The 16127-nt window shown below is 64.3% G+C and overlaps 2 protein-coding genes across 6 annotated transcripts; one reads left to right on the top strand and one right to left on the bottom strand.

Annotated features, from left to right (window-relative positions):
* Positions 1-287: 287 nt before the first annotated feature.
* Positions 288-5070, bottom strand: LOC100857883 (digestive cysteine proteinase 2-like). Of its 2 annotated transcripts, none has more exons than XM_015297704.4 (11): positions 5007-5070; positions 4441-4500; positions 4106-4198; positions 3832-4023; positions 2687-2930; positions 2417-2612; positions 2139-2332; positions 1952-2043; positions 1715-1876; positions 1033-1222; positions 288-646 (listed from the first exon to the last, which is right to left on the bottom strand). In XM_015297704.4, the coding sequence occupies exons 4-11, from the start codon at positions 3958-3960 to the stop codon at positions 459-461; spliced, it is 1395 nt and encodes a 464-aa protein (XP_015153190.3). In that variant the 5' UTR covers positions 3961-4023; positions 4106-4198; positions 4441-4500; positions 5007-5070; the 3' UTR covers positions 288-458. The 2 variants fall into 2 exon arrangements, with proteins under 2 accessions (XP_015153190.3, XP_040507916.1); XM_040651982.2 differs by having other exon boundaries at positions 3832-4004.
* Positions 5071-6806: 1736 nt separating this feature from the next.
* FGR (FGR proto-oncogene, Src family tyrosine kinase) lies at positions 6807-15820 on the top strand. 4 transcript variants are annotated; one of them, NM_001397337.1, is made up of 13 exons: positions 6807-6937; positions 10469-10526; positions 10665-10913; positions 10997-11099; positions 11231-11329; positions 11431-11534; positions 11606-11755; positions 12326-12481; positions 12934-13113; positions 13277-13353; positions 13432-13585; positions 14395-14526; positions 14628-15820. In NM_001397337.1, the coding sequence occupies exons 3-13, from the start codon at positions 10676-10678 to the stop codon at positions 14834-14836; spliced, it is 1602 nt and encodes a 533-aa protein (NP_001384266.1). In that variant the 5' UTR covers positions 6807-6937; positions 10469-10526; positions 10665-10675; the 3' UTR covers positions 14837-15820. The 4 variants fall into 4 exon arrangements, with proteins under 4 accessions (NP_001384266.1, NP_001103257.1, NP_001384267.1 ...); NM_001109787.2 differs by lacking the exon at positions 12326-12481 and adding an exon at positions 12054-12218; NM_001397338.1 differs by lacking the exon at positions 12326-12481.
* The last annotated feature ends 307 nt before the right edge of the window (positions 15821-16127 follow it).

Here is a 16127-nt window from a genome sequence, read left to right as displayed (position 1 = left end):
ACAGTGCTGCCCCGAGTGCCACCGCCTCACTGAGCCCCAGCACAGCCCAGGCATTGGGGCAGAGGGTGGCTGCTCCCCCCCGTGTGCCAAGAATGTCTCTGCTCAGCAGAAATCCTGGAGTTGTTTGTGCTCCACCTCGAGATAGGGCTGCAGGAGCCTCCCCTGAGATGCTGCAAATGCCACTGCCCCCTCCCCAGGAGAGCCCTGCGGTCCCACAGGGCTGGGAATAAGGAACTGTGCCGAGCCAGGCAGCCACCGACTGAATCCCTCCCATAGAAACCAAATGGTGTTTTTCCAGGGTCTTTATTGGCAAAGCCCACGGCTGCTTTTCCAGCAGCCCGCTGTCCTGTCCCACCACGTCCCCATCTCCCTCCTCCACCAGGAGGTCCCACCAAAGCTTCCGCTCCAGGGATGTGTGCTGGGAGCACCACCAAAGGCTCCGCTCTCGGAGGGGTGTTTTAGGCCAGGATGGGGTAGGTGGCCTCGGTGGCCACGCCACAGTTGTTGTCCTTCATGGCCATGAGGATGTAGCCGTCGTTGCCCCAGTAGGTGGACCAGGAGTTCTTGATGAGCCAGTAGGTCTCTCCCTGCAGGACGCCGTAGCCCACAGCCAGCACGGCGTGGTCCAGCTGTCCTGGCTTGTTTGCTGCAGGGACAACATGGGAAATGGTCTTCTGGGGAGGGCAGCCCTGGGGATGCTATCATCTATGTGATCTGTGATCATTAAGGTTGGAAAGACCTCCACCATCCCCAAGTCTGACCCCAACCCATCCCCCCTAACCGCGTCCTCAGTGCCGTATCTCCACGGTTCTGGAAAGCATGCAGTGCTGCTCACCACCTCCCTGAGCAGCCTGTGCCAACACCTGACCACTCCTTTCGAGTATAAATTTCTCCTAATATCCAACCTGACCTTCCCAAATAGGGCCGCTCACCTCCTCCAGCCCTGCCAAAGCCACTCAACACCAAGGCGGGGGACCTGGGAGTCTCAGCATCACCCCGAGAACCCCAATCCCTGCTTGCCACCCCACTCACCGCACTTGGGCTCATAGTAGATCCCATTGGAATAGAAGGAGAAGGTCTTGTGCGAGGCATCGATGCTGACAGCCACGGGGCCGTGCTTGTAGATGGCAGTTTTGACCGCTGTGATGTTGCCCGAGGTGACATTGACGTAGCCCGTGATCTTGGCCAGCATCTCAGACTGGTTGTAGTGGCACAAGCCGTTCTGCAGCACCGGGGGAAGGGGGAGGGGGGGTCATCATTGGGGGGACTCACGTCCCCTTGCTGTGCCCCTGGCTGCCCCCTGCTCTGAGACAGGCACTGATGTGGGGTTGGGGCTGTGCCAGCATCCCTGCTCCAGCCCCTGCTGCCCACTGCAGGGACACTGTCCCAAACGCTGCGCCCAACCCCCTCGCTCTGCCCTGTCCCTGTCCCCAGGCAGCCCTGCTCTGTCCCTGCGCCGCGGGGATGCAACACTCCCATGGGCGGAGGAGCATCGTCCCTGTTTTGCAAGAGGAGAAACTGAGGCAGTGATGAAACCTGGCTGAGCCGCAGGGCTTGGCTTCAGCCTGCATGGAACCATGGGGACTCTCGTGCCCTGGGGCAGTTTCCCCATCACCAGAGCCTGTGAGCAGCTGACGGGGACCGTCCCCAAGCGGGGCTCAAGGGGCACATCCCAACAGCAGGGGACCCAACAGGGGCATGGGGCCACCCTCACCTGCCCCTTGTAGGTGCCGTAGGACTCGGTGCTGGCGATGCCGCCGTGCTTCTTGATCCACTCGTAGGCTCGCCACTCCTCACCCCCATCACACGCGTAGTTCCCAAAGCCCCAGGAGCAGTCAATGAGGACTTGTTGGGACAGTGGGGTCAGCACGCCGGTCTGCGGGGGGACACGCTGTAGGGACAGCGACGGGAACCCTCTGGCCACCCCAAAGCGTTGTGTCCCCGCTCCCACCTTGAGGAAGAGGGCGCCCTCCATGGCGCCCGTGGTGGCGAAGCTCCAGCAGGACCCGCACACAGCCTGGTCCTTCACGGGGGTGACCGCGCCTGGGGACAGCGGGGCAACCGATGGGGTGTGAAGGGAAACCGAGGCAGGAGGTGAGGGCTCTCCATGCTCCCAGCCGTGCCGGGTCCCTCCTTACCATACATCCTCCAGTCCAGGCTCTCAGGCAGGATGATTCCGGTGTAGTGCTCAGCAGGGAAGGGCAGCCCATGGTTGGGGTCCCCGCTCCGGCGCCGGCCCCGCAGCGCAGCCATCTCCTGGGGCGTGCGGTCAGCCAGGTGGTTCAGCGCCAGCGAGTAGGAGAGCGCGGCGCGGTTCTTGGAGTGCACGAACCTGGGGGTGGGGGTGGCACCTCTCAGCCCACCGTGTCCCCAGAAGGGTGGGGGTCTCCCCCATGAGCCCCCCCCGTGCCCATACCTCATGTTGTGCACGAAGATGCGCTGCCGGTGCTCCATCTCCCGTGCTGAGCCGTACTGCCGCCCGAAGCGCCGGCGGTAGTGGTGGAACACCGCGTGTGCCCACGGTCGGTGCCGCCCCACCAGGTCCTCCATGGGGTTTGCCAGCACACGGTGCTCTGCCACGCTCCCCGGCAGCAGCCCGCATTTCTTCGTCTCTGGGTGTGCCACGAGGGGACACCATCAGCCTGCATTCTCCCCAGCACTCAGGTGGGGTCCCAACCCTACTCACCGTTCACCGGGATGTCGAAGACGGACGGAGGGAAGCTGTTGTCGAACTCGGTGTAGGAGATCTCATACTTGTCATAGTGGGAGCCCAGCAGGCTGTTGTAGCCCCGCATCTCGTAGTGCACCGGGGCCACCCCGCAGCTGGAGTTGGTCACCCACAGCGTGTAGACGTTCTTCTTCTGCTCCCAGTGGGTGATGTTCTGCCACACGGCGCAGTACCGGCCCTGGTAGTACTCCTCCCGCAGGAACTGGGGGGATGGGGGTGGGTGTTTGGGGTGCCAACCCTGCGTGGACCCCAAAGCTCATGGCTCCCCCGACACCCAGCATCACTTTGGGCATCCATCATCGCTCTGGGCTCCCAACATCTCTTTGGGCACCCAACACTACTTTGGGCACCCAACATTGCTTTGGGTATCCATCATCACATTGGGCACCCAACAATGCTTTGTGCATCCATCATCACTTTGGGTATTCATCGCTGCTTTGGGCACCCATCATTGCTTTGGGTATCCACCATTGCTTTGGTAGTCAGCACTGCTTTGGGCACCCACCATTCTTTGGGCACCTAACGCTGCTTTGGGCACCCAACATCGCTTTGGGTATCCATCATCACTTTGGGTATTCATCATTGCTTTGGGCACCCAACACTGCTTTGGGCACCCATCATCGCTTTGGGCTCCCAACACCTCTTTGGGCACCCAACATCACTTTGGGCACCCAACACTGCTTTGTGCATCCATCACCACTTTGGGCACCCACCATTGCTTTGGGCACCCAGCCCATGCCAGGCTCCTGGGACAGATCCAGCAGCCGTGTCTGTCACGTTCCCCACACGGGATGCTGTTGGTGCTGCCCCAGAGCCTGCGGACATCAGGAGCAGAGCCGCCATGCAGCGACTTGCCCGAGCCATCCCGAGACGCCGGCATTTGTGTGGGCTGTGGCACGTCCCAGCATTTCTCAGGATTGGGAAAGGAGTGGGGCGTCCGGCCCCGATGCGGGTGGGGAAATGACCCTCCCTGTGCCCGTGGGTGCGGGATGTGCCGCAGCCCGCCCAGCGCCCTGCAGGGATCGGTGCATTGCACAGCTCCCATCCTGAGGGGTCCTCCGGGCAGCGGTCGGCTCCAGGCTGTAGCACATCCCACCCCTCACCTTGAAGCCATCCAAGCTGGGGAATACACTCTGAGCTTTGACCACGTCCTCTTTGGAGCCGGGCAGCTGGAAGCATTTCCGAGCGTTCACCTCCTTCTCGGTGGTCTCGGGGGTGATCTTGTAGCGCATCCCATAGGGCTTCACCCCGGCCAGCTGGTATGTGATCACCTGCCCTGCGCCAGGCAGGGGAAACTGAGGCACGGCGGTCCCACCTCAGCCTTCTGCACAGGGACAGGCACAGCACGGCGCGGATGGGGGCACCCGGAGCACTTACCCCCGTAATACTGGATCCGGCTCATGTTCCCCGTCAGGTTGTACCAGGCTTCGAAGGGCTCCTCGATTTCAGCATAGGGCAGACTGATAACCCCTGCAGGACACCCAGCTCAGCCCCAGCACCCCACAGCCCTCCCCGAGCCCCGACTGCACCGCATGCATCAGAGGACGCAGAGGGAGCAGTCCTGCAGCCAAACCCAGCTGCACATCCCTGCAGTCCCCCCACCAACACATGCAGTGAACCGCCCCATTTTAGCGCTGGGATGGCTCAGCTCTGAGCACCCTCCTCTCCCCCCATGGCGCGGGATGCTGTGGGTCCTGGTGTGGGGCCATTACCTCTCACGTGGTAGATGGAGCCAAAGTGGGGGTGCGGATGGGAGAGCGCATCATGGTGCCCTGCAAGGCAGAGTGGTGGGGTGAGCGCAGTCTGTGGGGCTGCTGGAGCGGTGCTTGGGGCTCGGGGCTTGTGCAACCCCACACCAAACGCTGGTGCTCCCCACTGTGCCCTGGGCAGGCAGTGCTGGGGATGTGGGGAGCGCAGCGATGGAGGCAGCAGCCCTATGAGCTGTTCAAGCACTCAGGGGGAGGTTGGGGGGCACGGTCCACCTCAGAGGGGCACAGACCCTTCCGCCCTCCCCTTTCCCCTCCCTTTGCTTCCGGCAGCAACCTCTCTGCAAAACAGGGAACCAGCTGGAGTTACAGCAGCCTGCCTCAATGCAGCCCTATATTCACACTTCCCCCTTACCAAAGCACTTTGCCACCCTGCAGCTGTCCTCCCTTAAGGGCTTCGAATTTAGCAAACCCCACGAAGCATGCAGGAAAGCCCTCTCTGCCCTCCCAGCAACGAGGAGATGCCACCCCCAGCTCCCACCCACGGGTGCCCCCCAAGGGCACCGACTCACCCCGCACGGAGCTGCCGAGCGCAGCGGCCACGAGCCAGCGCAGCACACCCATCATCACAGCTCCTCGTTGAGCCGGGATGAGCTCGGCTTTAAGCCCAAACCTGGGCCCTCCCCAGGGGAGGGAAGGAACCAACATCATGTGGTGCACGGGACCGGCTGGCAGCGGGGTGTTTTGTGTTGGGAGAGCCGCACGGTGCTGCCTGGGGATGGGCGGCACGGCCAAAAGGAGGTGCAGCTGGGGGACCACAGAGCACTGGGACCCCGCTGGGTCCCCTCTTGGACCTCACGTGGCTTGCAGGGGGCTGTGGGGCAGAGGGAAATGCTGACATCCTGGGCCCCGTGGTTTGGGAATTGGGCTGGAAGGGGGAAAAGTGAGGCACCAGTCAGCAGGTGGAGGGGGAGATGCTCTTCCAGCAGCACACAGAAGCCCCTCACCTCCCCATGTCCCCACCTGCCCCCAAGGGCTCTGAGGTCCCCGTGTGCTGCTGGGAACAACCAGAGCTGCCCCGTCCCCCTGTGCTGGCAGCACTTATCCTATGCCAGAGCACCAGAGCTCCTTCATGGGCACGGCGTTAAGGAGAGCAGCTGGGGCTGCAATGCGGTGCCCGGGTGCAGTCTGGAAGGGTGCATGGTGCTGCAGGGGGCCATTGTGAGCAGCCACGTCCCCGCTGGGGGCTGAGCCCATCAGGACAGCAGTGATGGGGCCACATCCCCGTCCCGATGGGGGCCCATGACCCAGTGTGAGAACAGGAAGAGCTTTGGGGCTGGACTTGATGTCACACAGGAAAGCAGTCACCCTGCAAAGGCCACCGTGAGCTGCACCGGGGCGGGGGATGGGGGGGGGGAGGAGGGAGAGGAGGAGGAGGAAGGCTCTGGAGGGACAGCGAAGGGCCTCCATCTTCCAAAGCAGCCCAACTGGGATGCAGCAGCTCAGGGCTGAAGCTCCATCCCGTCCCCATGCACCATCACCCCTTGGAAGCACGGAGCCATGGCAGGAAACTGCGGCGGGGGTAAAAATACCAGCAGCCCCTCGCTGAGGCCGTCCCGTCCCTGGGGTCAGGCCCAGGCAGAGCTGCACTCCGACCACAGAGGCTATTTATTTCTAGCTGGGGAGGTTTTGCTTTTGGCAAGCGGCCTCCCTCCAGGTCAGCTCTGCACCCCAGTGGGACCCCACTGCTCCAGGGCTCAGGTCGCCAAAACTCTGAGTTGTCTCCGTAAGGAGCATCCCAAACTCAGAACACACATGGAGAGCCCGGGCAGGGTGAGGGGTGTGGGGGGGTGTGGGGATCTGGATGGGATGCGGGGCTCTGGGCAGGGTGTGGGGTCAGGGCAGGGTGTGGGGTCAGGGCAGGGTGTGGGGTCGCAGCCGAGGTTTGTGCTGCTGCACGGTTGATGCCAAACGTTGGGTTCCTCCCACCTTCATCCCACAGATAACGATCTGGTGTCGGGTTCACGACCCGTAGGGGACTTTTTACCCCACCCCATGGCCCCGCTGTCCCCACGCCGTCCCCCCGCCCCAACGGTCGCAGCCCCCCGACCCCACACACGCCTCCTTTGGGATGGGAGCGGGAGGGCGGCCATCCCACCCCAATCCCTATAAGCATTAAGCGGACCCCGAGCAGCGCGGGGCAGCCCGGTGCCACCACCCCGTGTCTCCCCGCGCCCTACGGACCGGCGCTGCGCTGTTATAACGAAGCATCATCTCGGAGAAGGGGGGGGGGGGGGGGGGGCGAGGGGAGGGGAGGGGAGAGGAGAGGAGGGGAGGGGAGGGGAAGCTCCGTGCGGCGGATAGAGCCGCTCAGAGGCAACGGGGGAACCGCACGCACCGCTCCGCCTCTCCCCGCACTGTGCCCCGCAGCGCTGTGCCCGGCCCCGGTGGGGGGGGGTCGGGGTGCAGCCCCGGGGGGGGCTCCATGCGAAGAGGGCTGACGGTAAGAGAGGGGCGCGGGGTGAGGGGAGGGCAGGTGGGGGGGCACGGCCGCCTCTTGTGTTATGGGAAGGGGGGGTCTGTATCCTCTCGCTGTGTGTTTTAGGGGGAGGCTGTCAGCTGCCCCCCCACCCACCCGGTGAGAGGTGGGGGCTTTGTTGCCACTGGGGAGGAGGGGGGTTGTGGGGGGGGGGGTCAATGCTCCCCCAGTCCTGCGGTGAGAATGGAGATGTATGTGAGTGGGAGGGGGGGGTGGGCTCAGGAGACCCCCGGCTTCTGCTGTCTGCGGGGGGGCGGTCAGCCCCAGCTCACCCATCCGCAACGATCGGCCGCGGGACAACCGCGCAGAGGAGGGGGCATGGGGCGCCCCCCCCCCCCCAATCTGGGGGCGCCCGCTCCCCCCACGCGGCCCCGCAGCGCTGAGCGCTCCCCCCCTCCCCTCCCCCATAGCCGGGCTGGGAGCGGGGGGTGCACGCAGCCCTCACACGTGGGGTGCCCCCCCCGCGCCCCCCATCCCGCGGTGTGTCCCGGGCAGGAACTGGCCGCTTCCTGCCCGCACAATTCCCTCCCCGCCCTGCTCCTCCCGGGACATTGTATTTGCAGCCCTGGCAAAGCCTTCCCCCCCCCCTGCAGCCCCCTCGGATCCGGGAATTGCTCTTCTTCCAGCGGAAATCCTGCTCTCGTTGGCAGCGGTGGGGCTGAGTGGTGGGGGCACAGCTGTGCCACGGGCATCACCTCTGGGGCGGGGGGCGAGGGGCACCCCCAGCTATGGGGCAGGGCAGGTGGGTTTGCTCAGGGCCAAACGCTTTGGGGTGGCGTGGGGTGGTTCGTCTCATCGCCTTCTGCCCCGGGGAGTTTGTGGGGGGGCGATGCAATGCCCCACTGCTTCCTGGGGAGCACAGTGCGTGGCTGGGGGGCCAGCAGCCCCCATAGCCCTCAGGCAGGGGAAGGGACTTCTTGTCTGGAAAGCACTGCGTCCAACCATGTCCCCACTGTGCCCCCATTTGGGTGTTGCCATAACCCCACTGGAGTGCCACCATGCCCCCATTGCGGTTACCACTATGGGTACTACTACACTGGGGTACCACCACGTCCCTGTTGGGGTACTACTGTGTCCCCATTGGAGCCGCACCACGTCCCCATTGGAGTACCACCATCCTTCTGAGTGGGGTACCACCCTGTCCCCATTGGGGTACCACCTCATCCCTACTGCCACCACCCTGCTGGGATGGCCGCTCTCAGGGCGATGCTGTCGTGCTGTTGCATCCTGGCTGCGTCCCACCCTGCCATCTCTGCTGCTGTCCCCACATCCTTTCGTCCCCTCCCCTCCTTCACATCCACCTGCCCCACTGCGCCGGTCCTACAGCTGGGATTGGGGCTGGGAGCTGCGAGGTCCGGCCCTGTGGGTGCTGTGTGTGCTGCAACGTTGGTTCCTCTTCTCCAGGCCGTGCTGCAGCACGGTGCCCAGCAGCTCTGGGGGTGTAGGGCCGTGCAGAGGGACGTGAGACTGTGGGGTATGGAGGCAGCGTGCAGCTTGGGGTGCTGCTGCTCAGCCCTGCTGCGGTCCCTGCTCTATTTCCCACCCCAAAGCCTGTGTCCGTGCCGGACAGGAGGTTCCCTTGCAGGCTGCAGCTCCTTCCCCTTCCTCCCCTCCTCCTCCTCACTGCTGCACTCGCCAGCCGCTTCCTCCTGCCCTGGTGGAGGTACTTGTGGGGCTGACGTGGTTCCTCCTGCTGCTGCCCACACGTTCCCAAGGGGCTGCGGCCACCACGTCGGGCCCCTTTGGCCCCATTCCCTTTCCCAGCACAGCCCGCCATGTGCGCCTTGGTCACCGTGGTGTCCCCAAGGCCCATGGGGTGACACGCAGGGTGACCCCGCTGTGGGTCCCCCCAGCTCGGGCTGTGCCACGATCCCACAGCTCAGCGATCGAACCGCAGGGCCGGGGCTGGCACAGCCCCCCGTGTGCGCCCCCGCTGCTGGTGGCCGTATGGCTGTCACCGCCGAGCAGCTTCGGGACCGCGGCCACCCACAGCCAGAACGGCCCCGTGCCATCAGGGCCTGGAAATCAGAGCAGATGGATGGGAAGCGGTGCCGGTGCCGGACCCGCGGCGCTGGGGGTGACAGAGGGCACTGCGCTGGCAGCACGATGGCACCGGGGCAGGTGGGGCCGCCGGGAAAGGCTCGGTGGCCATCTGCTGTAGGGCCGGGTGCCAGCGCGAGGCTGTGGGGCGCGGGGATGAGCGCATCCCCTCCCCAAGGACGGCGCCGGGGAGAGGTTGGGGGCGCTGAGCTTTGGGGTGGCTGCGGTGCTGCGGGGCAGCCCTGTGAGCGCAGGGAGTTTTGGGGGTTGGCGCTTTCCTGGAAGTTTGCCCTTTGCCTCTGCTGACCCCGGAATCTGTGGGTTCAGTGCAGACATGGAGCGAAATGGGAAGCTGGTGTGAAGGGGAGGGTGCTTCCCGTGGCGGGGTTTGTGAGAGCTGGGGGCGTTTGTCAGCCGAAACGCCGGCCCCGTGTCTGCAGGAGGAAGCCCCAAAGAGCAGCCAAGTGCTTTGGGTTTGGCAATGCTGCCCCGTCAGCAGCAGCCCCCGTTGGTTTAGGAAGCGGATGAGGAGAGCTGGCTCTGCTTCTGCTTGGCGTTCTGAAACCCTCCGCTTAGAGAGGGAAGGGAGAATCGGATGCTGTGGTGGGGGAACCCCCTCTGCACCACCACTGTGCCGGGCTGTCCCACCCCAGCCCCCATCCCCCCATGGCACTACCAGGCAGTGGTGCTGCGAGCCCCCAACCCCAACCCCGTGCACGCAGAGTATGGGTGCTGGCAGCGCTGGGGACGCAGCTGTCCCCACCGGGAGCCCTCCTCCTCCTCGGTGACACCTTCGCTGCTGCACGGCTCTGGATGGAGAAGCACGGCCACAACCACAGGCAGTGAGCAGAGCCCTTCCTCCCGCAGCCACCCGACCCATGGCTGCTCTGGGGACGGAGCTGGGGGCTCTGTGTCGCCCTGCCCCGCTCCCTCCGGCCCCTCCGCTCGGATGGAGGTGGTCGGTTTGTTGGGGACGCGACGGGATGTGGTTTGAGCACATGCAGAAGTGCTTCAGCTCCTGCAGGGCCGCTGCAGAGACCTTTCAGCCCTTGCAGGAGGATCGCATCCTGCGCAGGGCTCCTGGAGACGCAGCAAAGCCCTTTGGGGGTATTGCAGCCTACGTGAGGTTTTTCAGCCCGTGTCGGGTTCTGATAACCCACGCAGGGATGTTTTAGGCCATGGGGGGGGGGTTGCAGCTCGTGGAGGGGTACGGAAGTCCGTGCAGAGTGTTGCAGCTCATGCGGTGTTGCTGCAGACCATGCAGTGGTGCTGAAGGCCTTGCACAGATATGGCAGTCAGGGTGGGGGTATTTCAGCCCATGCAGGGTTGGGTTAGGCTATGGGGGGCACTGCAGCCCCATGGAGGGGTATTGCAGGGGGGGGGGCATCGCGGCCCCCCGTGTGGGGGCATTGCAGGGCTCTGCCCCCCACCTGACGCTCCCCCCAATGCCTGCAGGTGCCTCTCCTCCCCACGCTGACATGGAGCAGCTGAAGTGACCCGAGGAGCTGTCACAGTGAGTGGAGACACCACGGGTGGGAGCGCCCGTGGGTGCTGGGGGGGACACAAAGCCCCCCACCAGGGCTGGGCAGGGGCCGGGGGGTGTGTGTGGGGGGGGGGGGGGAGCACAGCACTGTGTCCATCTGTCCCGCAGGCCGTGCCAGGATGGGCTGTGTGCACTGCAAGGAGAAGATATCCGGCAAGGGGCAGGGGGGGAGCGGCACGGGGACCCCTGCACACCCCCCCTCGCAGTACGACCCCGACCCCACGCAGCTCAGCGGTGCCTTCACCCACATCCCCGACTTCAACAACTTCCACGCTGCGGCCGTGTCCCCCCCTGTGCCCTTCTCAGGGCCGGGCTTCTACCCCTGCAACACACTGCAGGCGCACAGCAGCATCACAGGTCAGCAGGGAGTTGGGGGGGGGCTGCACCCATGGGTGCCGGGTGGGGTGGGCTCAACCCGTGTCCTCCCACGTACCCCATAGGTGGGGGTGTGACACTCTTCATCGCCCTGTATGACTACGAGGCCAGGACGGAGGACGATCTGAGCTTCCAGAAAGGGGAGAAATTCCACATCATCAACAACACGTGAGCTCCCAACACGTGTGGCGAGTTGGCCGGCCTCAGCAGAGCAAGGCTGGGGGGGGTGGCGGTGCCGCGTTGTGGGGAAAGGTCTGTCTGTCCGTCCCTCCTCCTCACCGTCTGTCACTCCGTCCCAGCGAGGGTGACTGGTGGGAGGCGCGGTCGCTGAGCTCCGGTGCCACGGGCTACATCCCCAGCAACTACGTGGCCCCCGTGGACTCCATCCAGGCAGAGGAGTGAGTACGGGGGGCGGGGGGGTGGGCAGCCCTGGCGACATGGGGCTGCGGTGCTGGGAAGGGGACCTGGAGCAGCCGTGGGTGACGGCAGCCCCCGACAGGTGGTACTTTGGGAAGATCGGGCGCAAGGACGCAGAGCGGCAGCTCCTGTGCCACGGCAACTGCAGGGGGACCTTCCTCATCCGGGAGAGTGAGACGACGAAAGGTACGGGGACGGCAGTGGGGCTGAGTCTGCGTCCCCCCCACACCCCACTCCTCACCCCTGCGCCCGTGTAGGTGCCTACTCGCTCTCCATCCGGGACTGGGATGAGGCCAAGGGCGACCACGTGAAGCACTATAAGATCCGCAAGCTGGACAGCGGGGGGTACTACATCACAACGCGGGCACAGTTCGACACCATCCAGCAGCTGGTGCAGCACTACATAGGTATATGTAGGTGGGGAGGGGCGGGTGGGGGGGAGGGGTGATGGGAGCCCCAGCTGGTTGGTTAAGTGGAAAAGGAGGGGGACCCCCAGGTGTGCCCAATCCTCTGTTGGGAAGGAGCACCCAACCTCTCCGGAGCAGGTAAATGGGTCTGGGGGGGCGTCGGTGGGGATGCAGGGCTGGCCCTGCTGGGGGGAGCACCCCATGCACATCACAGGGGTGTGTGCAGCTCTATGGGGGCGGGGGGTGATGGCACGGCCCCTCCCCCCCCTTGCTGACCCCCGCCCCCCTCGGTGCGCAGAGCGGGCGGCCGGGCTGTGCTGCCGCCTGGCCGTGCCGTGCCCCAAAGGGACCCCCAAGCTGGCCGACCTGTCGGTCAAAACCAAAGACGTGTGGGAGATCCCCCGCGAGTCCCTACAGCTGCTGCAGAAGTTGGGCAACGGGCAGTTCGGGGAAGTGTGGATGGGTAGGGCCCGCGCTCCCCCCGCTCGGTGTGCATGCTGCCTTCATCCCATGGCATCCCCTCCCTCCCTCCCTCCCTCCTTCCCTCCCCCCCTCCGTGCGCCCCTGCAGAGTGCAACGACGGGTTGTGCCATCTGCTAACCCGCGCGTGCCCCGCTATGAAGCCTCAGACCCTGGGATTAGCTAAGGACGCCTGGGAGATAGAGCGGGAGTCCATCAGCCTGGACAAGAAGCTCGGCATGGGATGTTTCGGAGACGTGTGGATGGGTAAGGGGGGGCCGGGGGCAGGCAGAGCCCGGTGCCACGGCAGGCGGCACCACGGGGACCAGGTGGTGCCCACCATAGGGGAGACCCCGGCATTGCTGCGGTGTGGATGGATGGGAAATGGGGTAAGGCTGTTAGCTGAGCCCATGGGGCGCCTCGTGCGGAAGTGAGGAAGACTCCTTGCCCTGGGTTGGGTATGATGGTGTCATGGACCTTTCTTGCCCTGCCCTGATGCCCTCAAGTCGTCCCTCCATCCATCCGTCCATCCATGCATCCATCCATGAACCCATCCATGCATCCATCCATGCACCCATCCATGCACCCATGCACCCATCCATGCACCCATGCACCCATGCATGCCCCCGTGCACTGCTCCATCCTTGCACCCCTCTGTCCTGGCCCCATCGGGGCCGGCTGTCCCCAGGGCTCCAGGTGACCCCATGTCCCCAACTCAGGGACGTGGAACGGCACCACCAAGGTGGCAGTGAAGACGCTGAAGCCGGGCACCATGTCCCCCGAGGCCTTCCTGGAGGAGGCTCAGATCATGAAGCGGCTGCGGCACGACAAGCTGGTGCAGCTCTACGCCGTGGTGTCGGAGGAACCCATCTACATCGTCACCGAGTTCATGAGCCAAGGTAAGGGACGACGGCACCCGCAGAGCCGCTCTCCCATGGGCATCACCCAGCACGGCTGAGGTGTGCAGGGATCCGGTCCAAGGGCTGCGTCCCTATAGGGGTGGGCACCCCCAGGGGGGCACAGTGGGTTGCCAGCACTCCCAGCGCCACCCTCTGCCCACAGGCAGCTTGCTGGACTTCCTAAAGGACGGGGATGGCCGCTACCTGAAGCTGCCCCAGCTGGTGGACATGGCTGCGCAGGTACTGGGGGAGCTCGCGTGGGGTGGGGTGACCCATAGGGACTGCAGGAGGGGGTCCTCAAGGCTTCCCCACCTGCAGATCGCCGCGGGCATGGCTTACATTGAGCGGATGAACTACATCCACCGGGACCTGCGTGCTGCCAACATCCTGGTGGGTGACAACCTGGTGTGCAAGATCGCCGACTTTGGGCTCGCCCGCCTCATCGAGGACAACGAGTACACGGCGCGCCAGGGTGAGCCCCATAGCCGTGCTGGTGGTGTGGGGAGGGCTGTCCTGTCCCACCCAGGACCTGCAGCTGGGCACCCCTGGTGCTGGGTGCCTTGGTTGGTGGGTTCCATGGGTGATGGATGGTCCAAGTGATGGGTACCCGAAATGATGGGTAGCCAAAGCTGTGCGTGCCCCAAGCGATGGGTAGTCTAAGTGATGATACTCCAGTTTATGGGTAGCCCAAGTGATTGGTATCCTGGGTTACAGGTACCCTGGGTTATGGATATCCCAAGTGTTGGGTTGCCCAAGTGTTGGGTACCCTGGGTTATAGGTACCCCAAGTGATGGGTACCATAGGTTATGGCAACTACGGATGGTGGGGACCCCAAGTGAAGAGTACCAAAAGTGATGGGTATACCTCAAGTGATTGGCACCTGCGTTACAGGTACCCTGGGTTATGGGTATCCCAAGCGATGGGTTGTCCAAGTGTTGGATACCCTGGGTTATGGGGCACCCTAGATTGTGGGTACCCCAAGTGATTGGTACCCTGCGTTATGGGTACCCCAGGTTATGGATACCCCAAGTGATGGATACCCAAGGTTATGGGGACCCTATGTGAAGGGTATACCCTGTGTTATGGGAACACCCCAGGTTATGGGTACCCTGGGTGATGGATGCCCTGGATGCTGGGTACCCCAGGCTCACAATACCTTCAGTGCACAGTTCCCCATATGTTGGATATCCCCAGTGCTGGTGCCGCAGGTGTGGGGTACCCCAGATGCAGGTGCCACGGGGTGCCCAGCCGGGACTCACCTGCCTCCCATTGCCCCCACAGGTGCCAAATTCCCCATTAAGTGGACAGCCCCGGAGGCAGCCCTGTTTGGGAAGTTCACCATCAAGTCAGACGTGTGGTCCTTCGGCATCCTGCTGACCGAGCTGGTGACCAAAGGCCGGGTGCCCTACCCAGGTACAGCCCCGCCATGCCTCCCCTCCCCATCCACACCCCCACGTGCCTCAGTTTCCCCAACGCTGCTCGCTGACGGTGACGGGGTGTCCCATGTCTTGCAGGGATGAACAACAGGGAGGTGCTGGAGCAGGTGGAGAGGGGGTACCGCATGCAGTGCCCGGGCGGCTGCCCCCCATCCCTGCACGATGTGATGGTGCAGTGCTGGAAGCGGGAGCCGGAGGAGCGTCCAACCTTTGAGTACCTTCAGTCCTTCCTCGAGGACTACTTCACAGCCACCGAGCCCCAGTATCAGCCCGGGGACAACCAGTAACCCCACGCTGGGAGGGCTGGGGGGGGACCAATCCTCCCCGTTCCACAGGGGGTTTGTTGCTCTCGTCGCCCTCATCCCCCTGCAAGTGCCTTTGGGGCTGTGCAGGGGGTGCCCCTGGGGGGCTTTGCACAAGGATTTTGGACTCAGGGGGCTGCGCCGTGCCCAGCTGTGCCCCCCCTCCCCCGGCACCTCTCTCCGTTGCCTTCACGCTCAGCTTTGAACCTGAGAAGTGCTTTGGATGGGGGAGGAATGTGCCCTCCCCCCCCCATCCCAGCACACAGGTGTCCTAAGGGTGCGCCCTCCCCACGCCAGCCCCATCTCATCGCCCAGCTCAGCTCTGTGCAGCTGGGGGGTTCAGACCCCAAATCCTGGGGAAAGTCATCTCACCCCCTCCCAATGTTGCCTTTAATTTATAACCCCCTCCAGCAGCCATCTCCCCCCTCAGGAACCCCTATATTGAGGGGGGGCTGGGAATGCTCCTTGCCTCACCTGCCGCTTTTTTCTCCTCTCCTTAAAGCAGAACCAAAATCCTGAAAGCCATAAACTGCTGCTGCACTGAAGGAGGGACATAAGGGGGCCCGGGGGGACCCGGGGCAGGTCTGTCTCAGGGGCTGTTTCTCGTGGCCCCATTGCCTTATATGGGAACAGGGAGGAGGGGAGCATGGGGCAGATTCAGCCCCATAGTGCCTACAGGGGCTCATCTCAACCCCCCCAAATCCCTGCAGCGAACGTTAACTGGGGGGGGGATTGGAGGGAGCAGTGGGGGAACACGGGGCACAAAGTGAATGTGATGGCAGTGGGGAGGGTTGGGGGGCCCTCCTCATGGCCAGGAGCCCCCTACAGTGTGGGGCGGAGCTGTGCTCTCAGGCTGTGCCCCCCCCCGGGGGGGGGGGGGGAGGGGATGGGAAGATTTAGTTGTTAATTTTTTTTTTTTTTTAATTCAATCTGTAAATAGAGAGAAATAAAACCTTTCTAACAAGCGTGGGGGGGGCTGGGTCCTTCTGGCCCTACCCGGGGGGGACCCCTGTGTGAGGGCGGGGGGGGGTCCTGTGAGCGAGTCTGGGGAGGAAGGGGTTAATTTCCCCTGCAGCTCGCCCCCCCCCCCCCTCCCACTCTGCCCCCCCACAGGGCCCAGCTGTGGCCGCTAATGAATTCCCCAGCACTGATGGAAGGGGCCTGGGCCCACATGGGGGGCTCAGGGTTGGGGGTTGGGGACGTGCTGCCATCTCCGTGCGCCTCCCATCTCCCGGGTCACCACGTTGCACCCACGGGGATGTCTGCACCCTGCAGG

The sequence above is a fragment of the Gallus gallus genome, chromosome 23, assembly GCF_016699485.2.
Source record: "Gallus gallus isolate bGalGal1 chromosome 23, bGalGal1.mat.broiler.GRCg7b, whole genome shotgun sequence".
Classification (NCBI taxonomy): domain Eukaryota; kingdom Metazoa; phylum Chordata; class Aves; order Galliformes; family Phasianidae; genus Gallus; species Gallus gallus.
This window is presented reverse-complemented; position numbering and strand designations above follow the sequence as displayed.